Genomic DNA, 22,509 nt, shown 5'->3' on the forward strand with positions numbered 1-22,509 from the left:
AAGTAAAAAAAAAAAGATTTCAAAGTATCCATATGTTCTGGGGGAAAATTACATAAGTTTTGAAAAGTTTTGAAGCCCTAAATTTACTAGTTGCCTTAGAAAATAATATACTCTGTCACTAATTTAGAGGATTAGAGAAGAAACTTATTCCTGAAATATTCACATAAGATTGTCACATGGGTGAGGTGAAGTTCGTTAGTTCAAAAATTTTTTTTTTTTTTTTTTTTTTTTTTAAATGAAGGCAACAACCCCCCATCTATTACCAAATACAACAAAAAACAAGTAACAAAGGTTTCAAGGTTAGTGAAAAGAGTTTTGACTGCAGGCAGTAGGGTGATGGCTGGCTGATCATCTTTGGGAGGCTGCATGTGGTGTGCACACATGTTACTGCCCTCTGCCGAAGGCACACAGCCATGCTCCAGGAAACAAGTCCATCACTTCCAAATACTGCTGCAGCAGAGTCTTACTGAGCTCAGGCAGCAGAAACCTGCCACAGGTGTGCAAATTGCAGTGAGCATGCTCACACCAGGGTCACTTTGCCTGGTGTTGGCTCTGCGCTGGCCTGCATCCATGCCTGGCCTGAGGTAAAGACCCAAAAGACAGAGCACTGGCACAGGCTGCCCAGGGAGGGTGTGGAGGCCCCTTCTCTGGAGATTTTCAAGACCCACCTGGATGCAGTCCTGAGTAACGTGCTCTAGGCAATCCTGCTTTAGCAGGGGAGTTGGACTAGATGATCTCTAGAGGTCCCTTCCAACTCTGAAAATTCTGTGAAAAGATGCTTGTTTTATAAAGCTCCCAACTAGCCACACTGTGCTGTCAATGGCAAGAAATCCCCAGGACCCCTGCCCAAGCTGTGGTACTGGAGAATAGGCGTTGCACTGACTGTGCCTACACAAGAGCAGGCTGATGCACTTTGTTCACTGAGGGTAGAGCTGACATGGTAAGTGGAGGAACAGTCTTCAAAAGAGCAGCTAGAATAACCGATTTAAACTACTGGAATCACTGCCGAGGAGCAAGGCAGCATTTTAGATCTGCCTAGGCTTTCCATGGTTAGAGAACTAGACAAAGGGAGTGAGAAGGCTTAGAACTCAAAGGGTTTTTTTCCATCAGATATCTCCATTGACTTCACTGGCCACCAGATTGCATTTGGAAGCAAACTGGAGAGACCAGAAGCTTATTACAGTCAATCTCTTCAGAGGTAGCACATCCCACCTCTCTCTGCAACATTTTTCTCTTGCTACTAGTGCAGGAATCAAAGCAAAAACTCTTCTCTCTCATTCCTGCAGGTACACCTCATCAGAATCACAGAATAGATTGGGTTTGAAGGGACCATCTAGTCCACACAACCCCTGCAACGAGCAGGAACATCTTCAACTACAGCACATTGCTCAGAGCCCCATCCAGCCTGACCTTGAATGTTTCCAGGGATGGTGCATCTACCACTCCTTTGGGCAACCTCTTCCAGTGCTTCACCACCCTCAGCATAAAAAATTTCTTCTATACGCCTAGTCTGACTCTATCCTCCTTTAGTTTAAAACCATTACCCCTGGTCCTATTGCAACAGGCCCTGTCTGTCTTCATCTTTGTTACAAGACCCCTTTAAGTACTGAAAGGCTGCAATAAGGTCTCCCTGGAGCCTTCTTTTCTCCAGACTAAACAGCCCCCAATCTCTCAGCCTTCCCTCAGCTCTTGCACTCTATGGAAAGCATCAGGGCTGAAAAATTCACCCACTGCCATGACTACACTTGTTCTGTGAAAGGGAGCTCACATTCCTCGTTGTCATCCTCGTTGTCATCCCTGCATCTGCCCCAGTTGCCAGCCCAGAGCCTGGCCAGCTGGAACCTCTCCCCATGGAAAATAAACATATCCCAGGACTGGCTCAGGGCAACAGCCCTCATCTCCCAGGGCTGGCAGAAATAGCAGCAATGAGGGTCTGAGAGTCAAAAGCCTCTTCAGGGGGCAAAAACAACAACAAAAAAAAGGGACAAACACAAAACTTTTTGAACAGTGACTCCAGATCTAATGGATTTTATTCATGTTTCTCAAGCAACGTGGTGTGACGCAACACTGGGACAGAGACAGGACCAACAAATACTTCTCCTCTTCTCACATCACCCTCACGGCCAGACTTCACCTGTTAAGCCTTTCTGGTGGGTTTATGCCAGCAGCAACTAGCAGGATCATTGCAAGAAATAGCTGAGGAGGAGGAAGGGAGAACCTGAGTGTCTGATGCCATGGATAGCATCTCTGCAAGTCAAACAGCCATGAAAGAGGTCTGCCTCAGATCTATCCAAGCAACCTCCAGAGCAGGCTGGGCTCAAAAATCTGACCTGGTCCACAGTTCACCTGGTTTTCCACCAGTCCATGAGCCCAGGAGCCTGAAGCTCAATTCTTAAATGCTGCTACCAGAATTGCAAGCATTAAGGGTGAGTTGAAGCTGGAAGAAACTCTGAGCCTAGACCTGTCTCTGGCTGGCACCAGGAGAAACTGGGAAGTGGTGGAACCTGCAAAGACCTGGTAGGAAACAGAGAGGCCTTTAAAACTTGTTTGGGGCCAGCAGTTGCCGGGGAGACTCAGCTCCAAGCCAGTCAGGGCTGGGCTGGCCTCCCCTTCCTCTCGGAAGAAGCAGACTTTTGGCCAATACCAGCGTGCTGGTCACACTAGTTAGTTCGCAAGGGCTGATGCTTAATGCCAGCACAGTTCAGGCAAGCAGACATATGTGGGTATTGAAGCCACTGTATAGTCTGCATGTACTGTAGGAAAAAAAAAAAAAAAGAAAAAGAAATAAAAAAGGAAAGAAAGAAAAAAAAAAAAAAGGCCTTGGCCACACAGACATGTTCACCTGACCTGGCTCAGAGGGAGGCCTGGTCTGCCAGGTGAGGATCTGCATAGGTGTGGAGGGAGATGGGGAGGATGAACCCACCTGGAGCTGGGCCCTCTCCTTGGGGCTTTCAGCTGCCAGAGAGAACATAAGCCTTGTGCAACTCCTGTCCTATCCCATGCCCCAGGGATATGGGCTCTGGCATGAGGCACCAGTGGACAGGATTTCTGCCTGGGGAGGAAATGGCACACTTGAGAGATGATCCAGTCATTTTAATGGAGCTGCCCAACTCGGTCAGAGGCAGCCTTTGTGACTCCCATCCCATGAACACTCCCATAGCTTCTGATAGCATTTAGGTTTGCTCCCCCATTGCTGCATGTAGAAGCAGCCCAGAGGAGAGCCACCCCCCTGTGGAAATTAGCTAACAGCATCCTCAGCTTCACACTGAGCCAACACCACCTGATGCCAAGAGGCAGCTAGAGCCACAGTCAAGCTGCACCCCACCATGCTCCCAAAACCAGCCAGCACCAAGATGGGAGAACAAGACACAGGACACAGCTTGACTGACAGGGTACTCCAGCGGGTACAAACTGACACCACAAACACAACACAGATGCCCATCTAACCGTTTGACCGGCTTGTCATCCAGCAGGTAACTGCCTAGCACTGACCCTTTCTTCAACAGGGGCTTTTTGTTCAGAGGCACCTGGAAGTTGAAAAGAGAAGGGATGAAGAATGTGATCAGGACCCAGCGACATGACCAGCCTCAGTTCAACAACTTGCCACCTCTGCAGACCGCTTTGGGGAGGCAAGGCTGGAGCCCTTGCAGCCCCGTACCATGTGGTGGTAGTGCTCTGCTGGCAGGCTTGAACTGAGGTGAGCACAGGGCTTGCTTTTCTCAATTCAGCTCATTTAACTCATGCAAGAAGGCATCGCTGTTGCTGCTTTCCTCTTTGCAACAAACCCCATCAAAAATAGTGGTGCCCCAAACTGAATTCTTCCTCTAGACAGCCAGAGCTTTTATTTCTGTGGCTTGTTCTCCACTTGGTCTGACAGCTGAGTCTCTCTTTCCCCACTTGCCTTTTTATTATGCTGATGTTTTGTGGGACAGACTGATTGCCCCCTCCTCAGAAGGAACTAGTACCCCTTCTACACCGGTACGCACCCAGAGCTACACATGCACATAGAAAAGGAAGGAGACCGCTCTGCAAAGGGGAATGCACATGCTCTGCCTTACACGAACATCTTTCTCCATGCTTTCCTCCTACTTACCTGACTACACACTTCCTACAGCCACTGTTTACCAGCTCCCTAGAGAAGGGGAAAGCAGGACAACTCCTCTTGCAACCCTCTTCCCACCCATGCAGCAGCTTTGCCATCCTCAGCAAAGATGAGCAACTTGCCTGTGGAGATCATGCAGGAAAGCCTGTGGCAGAGAGAGGATTGACCTGGCAGCTCCCCCAAATGCCATGCCAAAGTCTAGCCCCCCCTCACCCCAAACCAATTGGCTAACTGCTCTAGCTACACACAGAAAACACAAAGTGAAAGACAGCAGGGCAAGGTGCGGTGCCCACTGCCTCTGCGCTGGGGGAAAGGGAGATGTACTCACTCTGTAAGTCTGGAGGTTTCTGGCACGTCCTCACAAGTTATTTCTTGGGGTAAAGGTGGGGAAAGATTTGACAACCTGCCAGATCTGCTCTGGCAGCAGTTTTGAACTGACCAAACACCTGCAGGCAGCTCTGGACAGGCCTTCCTTCATGCTGCCCACAGCCCAGGGGAGGACTACAGAGATTATTTCTTCAATAACCCCTGGCTTATTTTAAAAGGCAAAAAAAATTAAGAAGCTGCTGTTTTGGCCAGAACTCCCAGCACCTTTACTACAATGCAGTCCAACAAAAAGAGACACTCTGAACTCCACAGAGGACCTCACCCAACTCAGAACTTTGAGGGGGGGAAAAAACCCGCCACCCCAAAACTGTTTTTACATAGAAAACTGGTGTTCAAGAGAAGCTCCAGCCATAGAAACATTCCCACCCTCACAACTGTGGAGCACATATCTTCCAAGGCAAAGGACCCTCAACTGCACAGTGACCCTTTGGTCAACACTGATATCAGGCTGTGGTTCAGCCAACCAGTGGTTCTCCAATGGGGATGGAGGAGGAATTTTCAGGGTTTGAGCAGGTTCGCTCAAGGGCTTTCTCTAGACACAAAGAAACAAGGAAATGATGTTACAGCCGACTGGAGCTGAGTCACAACCTTCAAGTCACCTGTGAAGCAAAGGGACTCTCAGGCAATCTGCTATGGCACCACCCTACCTGGAGAGGAAACAGCCTGAAGAGTACATACCTGGGTAAGAAAGGAGAAACAACCGGGCTTGTTTTGCCATTGGTTCTGCCATGCTTTATTGGCCTGCCAAGTTTGTGTAACATTTGGCTTTTCACCAGGATGATAAAGGGACAGACAAGACATCACAGCTGTACAACACACAATGGCAAGGATTCCACAACAACAGCAGCACACGTACAAGCATTTTGGATGGGAAAGATTCTGGTTTATCTGGGATAGGAAAAATGCTGGTTTATCAGGGAAATACAAATACGCGTCCAATGTAGTCGAAGTCCCAAAACACTCTTCATGATGAGCAGACATGAAATTCGCTCTGTCAACATACAGCATGCAAGCATAACTCTATAGCCAGATGGGTCATGGATGTGAAAGTGTACCCGCAACTCCTGCATCTTAAAAGCACCCAGCAGTGGTTTGCACACAGGCAGAAATAGACACACATTGCTATCTGTGACCTAGCCACTGGGGCAAAACAGTGCCCTACGGTGCCATGGGGCCAGGGTCTGCCTGCCCTGACCAGGCCAGAAACTCTTACAAAGAGCAACATATTAAGCTGGGCACTGAGAAGTGCAAAGGAGCAGTGGCTGGGTTGCTATCAGCTGTGTACAGCCCAACTCCTCCTTCCAACCACTCCAAAATATTTGCCATGAAAGAAGCACTGTTCATCACACCTTCATTTCACAGAAATAACACAACCCTTCCCAGCACTAACAGAGGGTATTAAAGCCTTGGGCTTCTTTTTAGCCTGTAAAAGCATTCATAGTCTCTGGCAGAGAATGTGTCACACACCAGGGATCCCCTTCAGAAGGCTGAACTCTTTTGCTGCTGCAGGGAAGCATTACTATTTTCTCTCCCCCTTACAGTGGGACAGGCTGGACAGCAGATTTTCTGCAGGTGTATGACAATAGCAGCATCTCTGCAATCCCTTGGAGCCCTGCTTTTCTGCAGACTAAAACGAGAGTGGCCAACAACATGTCCTAGCTGACAAAGGTAAAAAAACCCTTATTCCAGTACAGGCTTCATCTGCCCAGCATGACACAGCCTTGCAGATGAGCAATGGTGGTAGGAGGAATTCACCCTGCTGCCCCATCCGTACTGCAAGCACAGGGAGAAGGGAGAAAGCGGCTCCTCTGTATTATGACTCTCTCTGCTAGGGTCTCTTTTAGGTTCACCAGCAACTGTCATGAGCAGGTCCTAGTGGGGGAAAAGGAGAGGAGAATAGAGGAGAAGCAGGCAAGTTGTGTACACACAGAGGTACATATCTGAACTGTGGTCTCCACCGGCCATCTGCCCCACCCACAGGAACCCAGAAGCTGATGAAGCACTACGCATGGAAAGAGGAGAACAAACCATTTTCTTTGCCTACTTGCACTGGACTCTGCTACAGAGTGACTGTGTTTATTACTTCTCCAAGAGAGATCAGGAGGCTCTGGTGCACACACACATACTTAGCAGCTTTAAAAATGGAGGGGGGGAGGGAAATTTCTTTCAGATTTCAGAAACACATATGCAAAGGCACACACCTCACCTCCATCCAAGACAGTTACTGAAGTTATTTTATACAGCTGCTGCTCCACTTGGAGAACTCCAGCCCCTCCCCCAGCAGGGCATATTGATCCTTATCTGAGCACCATCCCTATGCTTCCCTTACACACCAACCAGAAAGTCTCTCATGACCTACCACTGCCTGTCCTCATGGCAAGGCAGGTAATTCCACGTCTTCAAGTGGGGCATGGTGGCAGAGCAGGCAAAGACACATGGTGGCAGGGATGGGTCCAAGAAGAGCATAGAGCAGCTTTGCCAGTGACATTCGGGAACACAAAGACTTTTGCATGAAAAAATAATAAGAATTAAAAATCGGTCACGTATTCGTACTTATCTTGGAGACTGGGAAAGGCCAGAGATGGAGCGGACTGTTCCAGATGTTACAGACCCCATGCTTTCTCCTAGCCCTCTGACACAAGACTCACTACTGCACCTCCAGCCCGGCAGAGTTCACAGGAATGGGGAGGAACATCTGTTCCCAGAGGAACATCTGAAAACATCTGCTCACAGGGTCAGAGAAACTCCAAAACCCTTCCATGCCCCTCCACCCCTAGTCAGCTGGCAGCACATCTGGGAATCCATCTTCTTCCCCACCACCAGGAATACATCCAGCTTCACTCCCCTCCTTGCATGTGCCCATTGCCTGTCGCAACACACAGACCTCATGTGTGCAGCAGGCAGCACCCGCTGCAGCCCTGCATGGGGCTGCGTGACAGTCACAAGCTAACGCGCCTTGGGTTAAACCTGGGCAGTTGGCAACAGCAACCAGCAGAGCTCGTCTCCAGCACAGGCAAAGAGGTGCTCTGAAGTCTGTATTAAGAACCACTCCAGGCCTCAAGAGCTCAGGTCATTGTCCCCCGTGGAAGTGACAGGCCCCAGAGTGGCGACAGCAACAGCAGCAGATGAAAGGAGGGTGGTTGGGAATTAGGATTTTCTTTCTTAGACTAACCAGCTTCTTGGCTTCAAAAGCATCTCGCTCATCTCGAAGTTTCTTGTTCATCTCTCTGCTCCAAAGGAAGACACAGGAGAGACACAATGAAGCACTCGTCAAAAACGGAGTAAAACCCAACATTTGAAAGCTAGAACAAACAGGGAGTTTGGGACACAGATGAAGATGTTATTTATTGCCAGACATGTTTGGATTTCCATGTATCCCAGCTCAGGTTTTGAGCTCCACATGGTTCCCTTAGCCAGCAAGAAAGACTAAATTCCTTCAGTGGAGAGATTACTTGGTGATATAACACAGCCTGTACTCTGCCAGAGCTCGCCAGATTGCACAACTCTGTCTGGACCTAGAAAAACAAGCAGTGTCTGAGCACTGCTTGAATACACTCCCATTGCTTTCTGTGGGAGAAATGAGCACAGTGCTGAAACCTCAGCCCCTTACCCACACAAGAGCTCAGCGTTTCCCCCCGGCCCTGTCCTTACCTGAGGAGCTCCAGCTGCCGAAGGAGGCTTTGTTTCTCTTTCTGCATGTTCTTGGAGACTCTAAACACATCCCTGGGCAAAGGGGATTTTAAAAGGGGAAATAAGTTAATGGGATACAAAGATCCCTTTCTCAGAGATGCTCATGGTATTCTCCAAGATAAGGGCCTGCCCTATGCTAGGAAGATCCTCCCCCGCCCCCCCCCCCAAAAAAATTGATGTCAGCATTTTCCTGTGGTGTTGGAAGGACTTTTTTCCCTCTGGGTTCGGTAATCCAATAGAGTAGTGAATTTTGTAGTCAGAGTGTCTGACTATACTTCTCTTCCATCATTAAGGTTTTATAGTATACAAAAACGGGTACCTCATGGATTATGAGTGCCTAAATTTGCACATTAACTGTATATAGTAGAACATCTGCAAAACGAAAAGGTGGTTTCTCCTACAGTAGAAATGCTCTGCCTTAAAACTTTTTGCTCATTTTCCTTTGCTTTTATTGTGAGAATATTCTTCAAAACAAACTAGGATAGGCAAATTAATGACAAAACTGGCATAATACACATCCCTTCAGTGTGTTTTTGAGAAGCTTCCACCCTCCTGGGGTTTAGCAACATTGTTATTTGCAATCAGTAATTTTCCTGTTTTCTGCAATGATAGAGGATTAAAGACCAATTAGGTTTCAATCTAAGCACTAACCCAAGCTTTGGACAATTTTTCATTTTTCATTTATATTTGAATGAAATCACAGTTCATAGTTGGAGCAAACTTTACATTTCATGTTTTTTTACTGTGTCCCCACACAACAGATAAGATTGCTGTACTTCTCATTTTTAGAAGAAATGTTAAATAGCTTTTTATGACACATGGACCTACAACCTGGTCTAGTGGAAGGTGTCCCTGCCCATGGCAGGGGGGTTGGAACTAGGTAATCTTAAAGGTCCCTTCCAACTCTAACCATTCTATGATTCTATGATTACGAGTTGTGTTTTCTTTGGGATTCAGAGGAAGTAGCAGTGCCACAGGAGCTGGGATGGCTGGGTTGTACCCCAGCTCTCCCGCTCTCCTTCAACTTGAGGGCAGGCATCCTATATTCTCCTTTCACACTCCAGTTTCCTCAGCTGCTAGGGACAGGAAGGATGCTCACTGCCATCTAGATCTGAAACATCCCGATGTTTTAGCTAAGTATCATTAGATTAAGCCCACAAACAGGAACACAAGTGATAAGAAGAGGATCTATAGAAACATTATAGAGGCAACGGTGAACTGGAAAATGCACAGAGGAGAGGCCTCCTTTAGGCTGAGGAACATCTGTACTTTTTACAGTGTTTTTCTAGCCAAATATCAATGAACATATTCATTCCTCACTAAAGGCAGATGGGAGATAGCAGTATCACTCCCTGTTTAGGCCCATAAGACCACTGGGATGTTACTACTTTTCCTCAAGAAGAGACAATCCTCTGATGAGACCAAGGCTTTTAATTAGAGATCCTTATTATTTAACAATTTGCCCACCCTTCCTTCCTTGCCTGGCTCCCTGCCTTAACACCCCCTTCCCTGCCCATTCCCACCTGTCCTTCTGCTCCTGCTCAAGCTGAGCCTCTTTCTGGAGCTTCTGTAATTGCCCCTTCACCGCCTCCAGCTCCCATTTGCTTTTCTCCAGCTCTTCCAGCAGGTTTTCATTCAGATGCCGTAGCCTTTCGTTCTGCACACGGGTCTCCAGCTGCTCCGAGTTCAGAGACTGTAGCTGATGTTCCAGCTGCAATGAGAGAGGAGGAAGGGTTAAAGACAGAGAGGAAGGGTTTTGTACTACAATCATGCCTGTAAAAACAGGCTGAAAAAGCAGATGTAAACAACGAGGTGGACGGGAGATAAACACTACTTAGGTCTACAGGACCACCAGTGGCATAAAGAAGGTAAATTGGAAGCAATTATTTCTCATCATGCCAGCACTGGGGAGCAAGCAATACAATTAGTCAGGCATAGCTGAGGAAGCGCTTCAGGCAGCTTGAGGAGCTTGCTGCTGTCAGGCATTGTAAAAATCAGAGTGCAAATGAAGGTCAAAGGAGGACTGGAAAAATTTGGAAAGAAGCAGGGGTGTGTCTATCGAGACTTATTAAGCATTGTTGTTGAAATGCATCCTCTAGTTCGGGGGCTTCCTGAGCCCATGGCAGCAGAAAGGGGGATGTACCAAGGTGCTAGGCGTATCTCACACTACACCTGGACCATGAAGTGACTGTGTGGCCTTTACTACTGTTGGAGACAGGACCTCGGGCTAGAGATGTTGTTTAAATGACACTGGGGCACAGCTGCACTCTAGGCAGCACAAGACCTCAGCACAACTAATAAAGCTGATGTGGGAAGTTTAAAGCTTGCTGTCCTGTACTCACTCGGTGATCCAATTCCTCACAAATGGCTGGCATAGTCTGGGAAAGAGGCAAAGGCAGATGCAGCAGTCAAACCCACCCATCTCAGATGACAAGTAGGGCATCACAAGGAGGATCATATTGACACTTCAGTATGTAGCCAGCCATACCAGCTAACCAGGGCCCTCTGCTGAAGCTGGTGTTATGCAGAAATTGTGGTACCCATCTCAGAACTTACAGCCCCAAAATAAAATTATACAATCCATGTATACAAACCGGAGAGGAGCACCAGTTCTGACCAGCGTAGTAGGTGGCAGAGTCAGCCTCCACATTTATACCTTCAGATTGCCTTTTCTCTCAGCCTACCTTCTCTCCCTCTCAAAGGGAAAGTAAAGCAGCACACTGTGGCACAAGATAAAGTGCGTTTTTCTTGCTACCCTGCTATCTGCCAGGACACACATACAACAGTCATGAGCAGGAGTGAACAGAGCTGACCTTTCCCAGGTTCCTTGAAACACAAGCCCCACATATCTCCCCAGTGAGGCTACAAGCACAAGTCACACACAGCTTTGTCTGGAGACTTCCAGTCCTTTGGACATCAGGGAAAATTTGAGCACGACCACATACGCTGAGCAGTGGAGTTGAGACTAAGAAACAGCAACTGCAGCCTACAGCCTTTGCATCTTTCAATAAGCCAGGAGACAGGCTTTAAGTAAAGCACCTGCCTCTCCCTGAGAAATCTCTATTTCACTCAACTCTCCTGTTATGTTGTCCGTGCTGGGAAGTGATACCATAGAAAGCACAATTACAATACTGGTCTTACACCACAAGGGGGACCTGATTATCCACGTAACTCTGAGGCTTGTACTAATCAAAGAGCATCCGAAATGACAATTTGAATAAGAATTAAGTGTCCATGTAGCCCAGTGCTTTGCCTTGACCCATAGCAAGAGGGGATGCTACCTAGGAAGAGCATGCCTAGACACCTAACTGTGGTCCATTCCCCTCACACACACCCCCGTGCATGGTCATCTATACCTACAGCATCTATAGTCCCTGGACTAGGGAAGTTACATACCTGACTATTCCTCCTTTTAATAAACATTTATGAGCCTCTTGTCCATTTGTTTGTCCAACCTGTTTTTGAACTGCTGATACTACCTGCCTCCTGTGCCAAAAAAGTCCAAAGGTTCACTAATCTGTGTAAAGAAGTAGGTTCTTCTGAATCAAATTTATACTGGTCTCACCGAGCGTCCCTTACCTCTGCTGTTGCAGGATTTAGAGAATAACAGTTCTATGTGGACCTTATCCACCACCTTCCTGAGTCCATAAAGCTCAGTTATATCTTCCTCCCTCAGTCTCCCACTCTCCAAAATCAAGTCTAGGCTTTCCTAGTTTCTCTTCCTAAGGCAGATGACTCCATTTCCTTAATCACATTAGTTCTTTGTACCTTCATACTCAAGAAGGACACAGAGGAGTTAGAGGAGACTAGAAATGCACATGCCAATTGAGGCATATCAAGGGTGTGGGCAGCAGGAAACTGATGTCCCCTATCTTATTCTCAATATCCTTCCTGATGGCACCTAAGTTTTGCTGACTTTTCCAGCTGCTGTGCAATGAGCTGATGATTTCAGAGAAGTGCTATTTCACCCATATCGCAGCTAGGTATCCAACTTGCATACCCCTAGTCACCAGCACCTTACAGGTACCTCCCATGACTTGTTTCTGTGGTGGTCATGTTTCAGTTCTTCAGACAAAAAGGAAAAAGATATCCAGAATGGTCTGTCCCATATAAACGTCCATGCCAGGGCTGGCATGCTACAGGAAAGCTACTGCTTTGATCTTTTATGTGACTGATTAATCAGTACGTCATTAGGTGCTGAAATGCATATATACAGTACGTACAGCCCTAAGTGTCACAGAACTGTTTACTCTGGGTTATTTTGGAGCAACCAGAAAACACAAACTGGAGAAATTTGGCTCTTGTATGTCCATACGCAGCTTGCTTTCACACCACAAAAGGCTCCAAATTCACAACTTCCAAATTTTTACCCTGTCTTCCTTGCCAAATAGTTATTGTACAACTAATATGAAGATTGTGCCAAGAGAAAACAAAGCAGACAAGAAAATGCATTAACAGAACGCTCACAGGAAGACATTACAGTTGAACACAAACCAATCACCTGACAAACCACTTCAACATTTTCAGAGACAGGAGACAACTAGACTAGCTAGTACCAGACTAGCTAGTACCAACCCTCAGCAGATGAAAACCATTCTCAGTCAGAAAAGGTCTTAGCAGAAAGACAGTAGAAGGGGACATGCTTCTGTAGGAAGGATTTGGGTCCTGTTACCTTCTTCTGGCGGTAGAGGATTTTCTCCAGCTCCTGCTCTTTGCTGCGCAGTTCCTTCTGGAGCAGATTACTCTTGTCATGTCTCAGTGCTTCCTGCAGAGGTAAAGATACACACCTGTGCATACAACACCAGAACGCTAAGGGCTGTTCCTTGGCCATAGGAGCCACCACCTCTACTTCAGACCAGAGAAAGTTTGAGTTCAGCCAAGAGTGATGAGGTACCTGGCAGATCAGTCTCTCCCTTTCTGCTTTGATCTGTTGCTCCATTTCTTCATAAAGGCACCTGACTTCTCGGTCATGGTCTGTCTCCTTCCTACAAAAGGCAGGGTGCACACAGGTCAGGAGAGAGAAAGACAATACTGAAAGAAAACAGGAGAGAAGGGTGGAAACAGATTCCCACTACCAGCTCTGTGGTATTGAGTGGGATTTTAACTATACCGAATGTTATGCATGGGCACTGATGCAAAACAAACCCATGGGGATCAGATCAAGATACAGAGTAATTTTATTACAGAAAAAAAAAAAAAAAAAATCTGTGTCCTCACATCAGTCTCTCCTTGCCTTTGAGGCAGCATCCAAGCATCAGCTAGATCCTGACAGCAAACAAGCATGATATTCCCCTTACCGCTTCAATGCCTGTTCCATAGATTCCTTCTCGTGATTCACCTCCCTTACGTAGGATGAAACACGCAACAGAAACTCTTCAAAATTGGCTAAGAGCTCCGGACGCTCCTTCCGTAGCCGAGCCCAGAGCTCCCGAATCTCACGCGGACTGGAGCAAGCATACAAGAAAGTAGGAAAGCAAATGAGTTTCTGTGTCAATTTATGGACTGTTACTCCAACTCCAACATGCACTCAGGACAAACTGCCCTTCTCCTGTGATGACCTCCATTAAACCATAACAGCAAAGAGGGGAGTTGGACAGTGATGGAGCATGCATGGGGATTGAGATCTACTGCAAGGTTAAAATAAAGGAAGTCATCTGAAAGAGGAAAAGTCTAGGAAGCAAATCTGGAATTATTATTTTTCAAGTATTCAGCAATAACATATTTGGTGTCTAAACCAAGACTCAAAGAGATGAACATTCAGCAAATTTGCTGTGAGCTATGGTCAAGCAGCAAACTGTTACAGCCCAGGGATTTCGCATACGTCACACAGGTGGTGTTCTCACACCAGGACTGTACCAGTGGATGCTACTGTCCTTGTTATTTACTTATTTTACAGGTTTGGAAACTAAGGCACAAACAAAAGAAGCAAATTCGCCCAGGTGTCACATCAAGATAATAACAGAGGAAGCCCTGGAAACCCAAAGTCTTTTTTTCTGAACCTGCAATAATGATTACACTGTTTTGGCCTTTAATTCATTATAACTTGAACACAGAACTTATAAACGTCTTTCCCAAAGAGTCTTATAAGCCCGCAGACACCACTTCATGCTTCTTTTGGGGGAAGAGCTTTTTATTAACTGTTTTCTTTTTTTTTCTTTTTTTTTTTAAATTCATTAAGTACTTTGGAGGAACTGCCTTGAACCATACAGAATAATTATACCTATAGACATTATCAAAATAGGTATTTTTCTTTGTCTACGTATTTGTGTCCCTTAATATTTTTTGTGAGAAAATAAACAAAAACACAACTAAAAAGCTCGATTCCCCCTGCCACCATTGCATGATAGCCTCCTTTTTCTGTCCCAAGTTGAAAAAGTTACTAGCACTTCATCAAAACTTGGAGTTTTAAATAACAGAACATATTGAGTCCCATTAATAAACAAAACCATTTATTTCTAGCAAAAACAGTGAAGACAAATAGTTCAGATTCCTGTTCTGACCCCAATTAGCTTCTGGTTTATATTACTACTTTACAACAGCTGGCTTGGCACAAAGGCATGACATGAAGTAGCTACTGAACTCACTGCATAAAACTGCAAGTAAGTGGTCAAAATAAAACACAGGATAATTTCACTTTAAGACTTGATGCTTCTCAAAGCAGAATTATAAACAGCAGAGGCTATTTTTCTACAACAATAATATGGCCTTTCACAGTGTCATTCCATTATTTGAGGCATAACAGCTTTCCAGAATTTTTCAGGACAGGAGAAGTTGTTTAGCATGAAAAGAAACACGGAGGTGCTTCGCATCACAGTGCAAACTACAAAAAAAAAAAACAAAAAAAAACTGTTTCATGACAGATGCAGCTCTGAAAGCAAGAAACTCCTCACTCTCAGCTTCGGTCTCCAATCCTGTCTGTCTCCTGCCCCTACCTGGGCTGCTTCTCTGCAAACTGGCAACACTGTTGGACTGAAAAACGGCTGCCACAGATACTGTTAGGCACCCCAGCCCCAGCAGATGTGCATCAGTAAGAACCAGTTACACATAATGCTTCACTTCGGAAGGTCCTAAAAAAATGGCTGGATAGCACTGGGGACAGCAGACACTACTGGGGCCACACACAAGAGCATTAATATAAAATTTCAAAGCTCAGGTGACCATCCCTTGCCCAGTTTAGCCTTTCACACTCTTGAGATCAGCCCAGACCTAACCAGTCCCTTGAGTACAGATCTGTCACAGAGACTCTTAGTATTAAGATCGCCTGAACATATGTGAACAGTCAATCACCACTTTGGAGCAGACAGCACACTCATATCCTCCTTACCTTGTCTAACCCTCACATGCTTCTTTTCATTTGCTGCAGGCGGATGGGCTCCCACGCCACCAACTGCTACATTTTACAGCTGTGGTCTGAACTCTAGTTTGGGAAACTCTTTGTGAAAAGCACTGCACTAAAAGTAATTGTAAACTGATGAGAAAACCCAGACTTCACTGCATTTGTTACCAAGAATATGAAAACCCAAGACAGCAGTACAGAAAGCCCAAGCAGTGCTTCAGAGAGCAAGAGGCTCAGTCCACCTCTTTGGTCTTTGCTGGTACTTTGAAGTTTTGGTAATGCAAGATCAAAACAGGGTAGAAGTAATGCCATGCAACTCCCCTACTTACTCATCAAACACGTGGGCTGCTCCGAGCTGCTCCATCATGGAACAGAATCGTTTCTCTTCATCATCTTCTGCTGGGTCCAAGTCATCTGACCAGCCTGACTCAAAGGTCTCCTCGTGTCTGGAGTGATCCATTCTCCCAGCCCCTTGACACAATTCAATCCCTATTAACTTTCCTGGTGGAAGGAGAAGGGAAGAAGGAGAGTAAAATCAAATTGGATGTCATTTAATAAGCTGCTATTTAAGTGGCAGCCTGACAGAGCTCTATGAGAAGCTGCTTGCACACTGCTGGTGTAGAATACAGCTCCTGGTCAGTAAAGAGCCTCTGTTCTGACGTCCTGAGTGATGTCAGCATCCAGTCTGCAATGCTGGGACTGAAACTGGCTCTCAGCCCTGCCTGTTAGGGCTCTGTTCACATCTGTGTGAAGATGATCTACCACCCACGGCCTTGGATTCTCAGCATGTGAAACATGGTATTAGGTCACTTCAGTCCCATGGAGCAGTGCTGCGAGTTCAGTTGCCAATGATCCCACAAGCTCCCTCTGGAACTGCAAGCCAGGCACTGAATAGCACCATGCCTCAGTTCCCCAGCTTAAAAAAAAAAAGCAAGGAGGAGATCATTACCCTTCCTTTCTCATGTGCTACATCTGTTCTGATTCAAGTGCTATGGGACAAGGACCTCCTCTTGCTAGGATTGCGTAGAGTGTCTGAACAAAATGAACTTACCTTCTGAACAACCCCCCTTCCCCATCCCACATACAGATGGCTTCCAGCTATCTGGATCCTGTTTCATGCTGAGACACTAATGCCATGAAAACTTCATGCTATGCAAGGCATGTGACAAATCCTGGTGCTGGGAACAAATTCTTCTCAAAGAAAGAAATCAAGCAATCCTATCCAAAACGCAGGCCCCCATCCTGTATACAGAGGTCAGACCTCCATTAGCAGCTGCTCATCTTTCCAAAACATATCTGCTTGGTTCAAAAGGCAGAAATGACATCCCAGCTACAGGGCCAGGAGCCAAGGGTGTTCAGAGCACGGATGAGAACATGACACTGACTTAAGGGGAAAAATATCCACTATTTGTGTACCTCAAGTCATTTAACTCGACCACTTCCTAACTCCGTATGTCCAGAACCTAGCTGCTCCTCTGCGGCTCTTAAGATGTGCTGAAGAAAATCTTGCAGTAAAAAAAACTTGCAGTGTGGAGATACCGGCCCTGTTCAGCTTAAAAACTGAGGCTTGGACAGTTAATTAAGGAGATGGGCTTAGATTAGGCACTTTGAATGTCTGCTTTTACAGCTGGGAAAATTGAGCTAGAGAATGAGCTGAAGATTGTTTTGGCATTCTAGGAGGATCTCAGATTGCTTTAAATTGAACATTTTAAATGTACCTTCTTTTGTCAGTTGTGCAGATGCACCCTTTAACCTCTCAGAGGCCACTCAAGGAGCCCTCTCAAGAAGTAGAGTTGACTGAAGCTTGAACTGCTTCCCCCTCTTTTCCCCCCTGAACACTCCAGAAGGAAGACAGCAGTATGCCATGCCAAACCCTTGAGTTAGGGGCAAAGTCTGAAAAGGATTTCATTGAAGCCATACACAAAGAACAACCATAAAAAAAAAGAAACGCAGATATGAGGTGTTTTGCTGAGACTGGAGCAAGTCCCACAGAGCCAGGCTGCCAACACAGGGCAGCACCTGACAAGTGGTGACTAACACAAAGAGAAATCTTGCCTGCCTCTGCCAGAAATGGCACTGATACAGGTATTCTCATGATGTCCATCTAAGGCTATGGCTGGGACAAATGTCTCAAACAATGAGATTTGGGAATAACCAAGTCATAACACAGAGAGCACTGTGGATGCCAAGGTGCCCAAATGGCACCTATTCACCTTCTGCTCTGCATCCCCCCTCTAGTCTGCTCTCGTGAGACCCCACTTGGAGTACTGCATTCAGCTCCGAGGCCCCCAACATAGGAAGGACATGGACCTGTTGGAGCAAGTCCAGAGGGGGGCAACAAAGATGATCAGAGGGCTGGAGCACCTGTCCTACAAGGACAGGCTGAGAGTTGGGGTTTTTCAGCCTGGAGAAGAGCAGGTTCCGGGGAGACCTTATAGCAGCCTTCCAGTACTTCACGGGGGCTTAAAGGAAAGATGGGGAGGGACTCTTAATCAGGCAGTGTAGTGATAGGATGAGAGGTAATGGTTTTAAACTAAAAGAGAGTGGATTTAAATTAGACACTAGGAAAAGATTCTTTACTGTGAGGGTGGTGAGATACTGGAACAGGTTGCTCAGAGAAGTTGTGGATGCTCCATTCCTGGAAGTGCTCAAGGCCAGGTCGGGTGGGACTTTGAGTAACCTGGTCTAGTGGAAGGTGTCTGGAAGGTGTCCCTGCCCACAGCAGGGGGGTTGGAACTAGATGATCTTTAAGGTAAGAAAGTCCACACTCCCGAGGTGACTTGTTTCTGGCAAAGGCAGCAGAACCAGCCAACAAGGCTTCCCCCCCCGGCAGGCAGGGACACAAGGCAGAAACAGGCACAGTCAGCAGGCACTCGATGGGTTAACACATTCCCAGAACACAGCTTTCCATGTTTATTCTGAGGAAATCTTTACAGCTTCTCCTTTCCTGGCTAGCTGTTTCTGGCAATTCAAATTGAAGCACCAAAAAGATCCCTCCTCTCCAAGTTGAAAAAAGCCATGAGCAACGACAATCTGAGCAATCGGGACACTGCAACTCAAGAGCCTCCACAATCACTTCTGAAAACCCTAGACCACCTGTGTTCACTTCCTTCGACCTGATCCCATTAACACATCTACATGTCCAAGGAAGGTGCTAACAGGGTGCAGACTTTCTGAGAGCTCACAACCAGCTAAGGCAACTAAGTGCCCACTGCAAAGGTTATTAGTGCTATGGTGGTTCTCCTCCTTAACACTTCTTGCACTGCTTGTGCTACTGGATGAAGACTGGGGTATAGAATTAGTATTCTCCTAGTGTTTGGAAAAGGCAACAGTAAGAGGAAAACAAAAGTTCATTTGCCAGTGTGCTAGACTGCTAACAGGACTCCTACTAACATCTTTGAACAGCACTGAATAAAACAGCTGGACACAGCTGCCAAGAGGCGTATTTCTGTCCCCTCACCCAATGAGAGTCCTTATCCAGATGAACAACTGTGGATCACACGGCCAGATACAGGCTGCAGTCTGTACCACCTCCTGTAGGAGATGCTCAGAAGCTGGCTCTACCAGGTAGGCAGGTTGTGGAAGAAGGCAACACAAAGCCCCAGGAAGGGGGCGAGCAGTATTGCACACACACCTTCTCCAATGATATTCACCATAAGCATGGGACACTGCCCTGTATAGCCGGTACAGCTTCGGCAGAACCACTGCACCTTCTGTCGTACCAACATCATGTCACAGGTGGGCTTTCTCCTTCCTCTGCCTCTGTGCAGTCCTTACCTAATCCCATGCTGAACTCCACAGGCGTCAGGTATCCATTATTGTTCTGTTCCAAGCTGTCAAAAACAGTCTCCAGCTGTTCAAGGGTTAAGGGGAGCTCACTCTGGAGCCGCTGCAGAGATGAAAGAATTAACAAAATTAAGACATGACTCAAGTCTTCCCTGTGACTAGCTCCTGTCCCTGCTGTCCTCAGCTTTGGCTTACAGCACCACCCTTTCAGCACTGCATCCTGGATGGGATGTGACAGTCTGCCAGTACAGCTGAGAGATGGCACAAATGCCTGTTTGGACCCATTGATACAGCAACGCTTTCCACTACTGGATGATTCAACCAGGATTGCAGAGAGGGAGCTTTGGTTATTTTGTCTGGAGGCAGCTCAAGCGTCTTCCTCCCCCACTTCAGAACCACTGCCTCTAGTTTGCTGCCTGCCTCCCTCCACTCCTGCCCAAGCCCTGCCCAAAGGTGGCTGCCCTCCAGGGCACTGCCAGCTTCCTGTGACCACTGCTGCTCCCAAGAGAGTTCTCTATGGACACATCAGGTACCAGCTCCATCTCTTTGTCCAGAGAGGGAGGACAGACCTGTGGGTGTCTGGATTCAGTTCCCAGCACATGCAGGAAATCTTGCAGATCATTCAGTCTGTAACAAGAGAATTGGTTTTCTTCTGCCATATTCTGCCTGTTGGGACAGTACCACTATTCCCACAGCACAGACAAGGAGCAGAGAGATTTCCCTTCATAATACATGTGTAGAGTACCTACCGTGAATGGACACCCAAAGAAGCTTCCAAATAACAAGAGGTGTAGACTAAAACCTCATTACTGTCCATTAAACGTGCAGCTTTAGATAAAAGCTTAATAAGTATTTTTTAAGGTAACTACACAAAATTAGACATCACACAACCCAAAACAAAGTGAGTCAATAATTAAACCATCATGGGCCTGCCAAGTGTTAATTATAGATGGACAGAGACATGAAACAGAGGAAAAACAATGTGCATGTAACCTTCCTGATAAACTGTTAAAAGAAAACTCAAAAAGAACTATAGAGATTCTGTTAACAAATACTGCTTTTAACAGAAAGCAACAAAACACATCATTCCAGAGCAAAGTTATAGTTCAGGCCTAAAGTAAGTTTTCAAGATCAGGCTTTAGCTATGATTGAGACAAAAAAGTTATACAGCTTTTTTTGTTGAGGTTGGTGGATTTTTTTCATTGTTGACATTGTTTGGGGGGGTGTGTGTGTTTTGGTTTTTTTTTAAATTAAACCAAAGATTTCTCCCCCAGATTTCCCATCCACTGCATGCTTAATGTTTGTAGGAACCGTTGCAATTTTTTTTTTATTTTATGCATTTCTTAAAAATTTGCAGTTGCAGTCCCCCTTGTCCCAGGAATCCCCTAGAGGGCCAAGGCCCTTCTGGGTTTTCCAGTTCCCAGCAGCCGGCTGTGACAGAATTTGGCTCCCAGAGATCTGAATAAGAAAGAACCCACATGCACCCCCACATTTGCCAAAAGCAAAGATGTGCCACATTCTCCCCTCTTCTGCTACCCATGACTTTACAGCTCCTCCCAGGAAGGGGGAAGGATTTTTTTCCCTCACCTGCATGTCCACCTTGGTGATAAAACCCTTCTCATCCTTGTCACACAGCTGGAAGAGCTCCCTTGCCTTCTCGAACATCTCCACCTGCACATCATCCAATTCACTCATTTGGCTGGAAGGAGAAACACCAGGAGCCACTCCATCCTCCTCATCCCCTTCCTCTTCTCCTTCCCAGTGGACACATCCCAAGAGCGCTCCCCTCTGGTTCTCCATCTTCTCAAAGTATTTTCTTACAGGGCAGGGGCAACCAGAAGAACTGTGGGGCAGGAAACAGAGAAATCCCAGTCAAACATGACCCCTACCCCACACATCATCTAGTTATGTGCCTTGTTGGTTTGAAAGAACAATATTCAGCATCTGCATCTGTTACCAAGGGGAGGGGGGGAAGACAGAAAGCGTGCACAGAGTTTGCGTAAGAGATACACACCATACATAGGTACACACTGTACACAACATGGGCGTAACTAAGCCCACCAAACAGCCATAACCCTTCACCCTGTGATGGGCTACACTGAGCAAGGATGCTCTTTTGCTATCTCTCCTCCTCTGGCTCAGACCTACAGGGCAGTCAGTTATCTGCTGGTGAAAGCCAGGTGCCAAAGGAAGGTTTCAGGGGAGATGAGAGGATGGAAAGGAAATACTAAAGCATACAGGTAAATCCACATGGCAGCACGGTGATAGTCCCATCAGCTGAGACAGAGGGCTTGAACACCATGAGCAGGGCCAGCTCCCAGCTCTCGCACAGCTCCCTGGATGCCTGGACCAGGATGCTTCTCTCTCGTCTTGGTTCCTCTAGTAATAAAGTGCTTCTATGCCTCCTGTTGCTTTTCTGCACCTTTGAACACCAAACCTGCATCACAACTGCAAGAACCCAGAGCTAGACAAAGGCACAGAGAAAGATCTGTGCAAGTGACAGAGGAAATAGAAGAAGGACTGTCACTCCCAGCCCTCTCCTGCCCAGATCCCCCAGGTCGGCCTTCCATGTCTGACATCTTCTTATTAATGTGTCCCAAATAGTAACTCCATCTCTTTTCGTGTTGTTACAGCACAAAGAAGGGTCAGATAATTCCTACACCAGGAAAAATTTAATAAACTGGGCACTCCTGCGCCTGTTGCCTCCCAGCCTCTGTTTTGAGAGCTCGTAAGCTGCCAGAGTTTTAATCTAAAATGTTCACCTTAATAGGAAGGAAACCAGACGACCATGGAGTCATTTCAGAGGCCAAAGAAAATAATTTCCATTACTTACAAATACCTAAACCAAAAAGGCTAGGAATAACAGCACCTCTTTAAACACAGCACTGTGATTGTAAAGGTGCATACAACACATCCCTACCCCAATCCGACTTCTGACTTACTGATGCCACGTAACACCTTCCAGACAGCTTTTCTTCAGCAACACCACCACATTTTTTAAGCCTTGTTGCACTGATTGCTTTAGACTTCTCCTGCAGATCTGCGTTCTGCATTGCAGAGCAGAAGTGAGCTGTGCAAGCAGGCTGAGAGCAGATTTAAACAGTACTAGACAAAGAGGGCTTGAGGGTTGTGTTTTTGGTTTTTTTAATCTCCAAGAAATTAAAAGCCACGTACAGATGCCGTGATAACAAACAAGTTAATTCTGTTT

General features: G+C 46.5%; 1 protein-coding gene across 1 annotated transcript in view; it reads right to left on the reverse strand.

The window, feature by feature from the left end:
- CRACR2B (calcium release activated channel regulator 2B) overlaps positions 1-21,137 on the reverse strand; it is a 29,410-nt gene extending 8,273 nt beyond the window's left edge. Inside the window, exons 1-10 of the mRNA XM_009889384.1 lie at positions 20,889-21,137; positions 19,293-19,404; positions 15,845-16,016; positions 13,477-13,623; positions 13,074-13,164; positions 12,852-12,944; positions 9,703-9,890; positions 8,141-8,212; positions 7,662-7,716; positions 3,448-3,527 (exon numbers count right to left, since the gene is read on the reverse strand). Coding sequence (XP_009887686.1) covers positions 3,448-3,527; positions 7,662-7,716; positions 8,141-8,212; positions 9,703-9,890; positions 12,852-12,944; positions 13,074-13,164; positions 13,477-13,623; positions 15,845-16,016; positions 19,293-19,404; positions 20,889-21,101 — 1,223 coding nt within the window. The 5' untranslated portion in view covers positions 21,102-21,137. The remainder of the gene's footprint in view (positions 1-3,447; positions 3,528-7,661; positions 7,717-8,140; positions 8,213-9,702; positions 9,891-12,851; positions 12,945-13,073; positions 13,165-13,476; positions 13,624-15,844; positions 16,017-19,292; positions 19,405-20,888) is intronic.
- Positions 21,138-22,509: the final 1,372 nt, after the last annotated feature.

Source organism: Charadrius vociferus, unplaced genomic scaffold (genome assembly GCF_000708025.1).
Source record: "Charadrius vociferus isolate BGI_N301 unplaced genomic scaffold, ASM70802v2 scaffold467, whole genome shotgun sequence".
Classification (NCBI taxonomy): Eukaryota; Metazoa; Chordata; class Aves; order Charadriiformes; family Charadriidae; genus Charadrius; species Charadrius vociferus.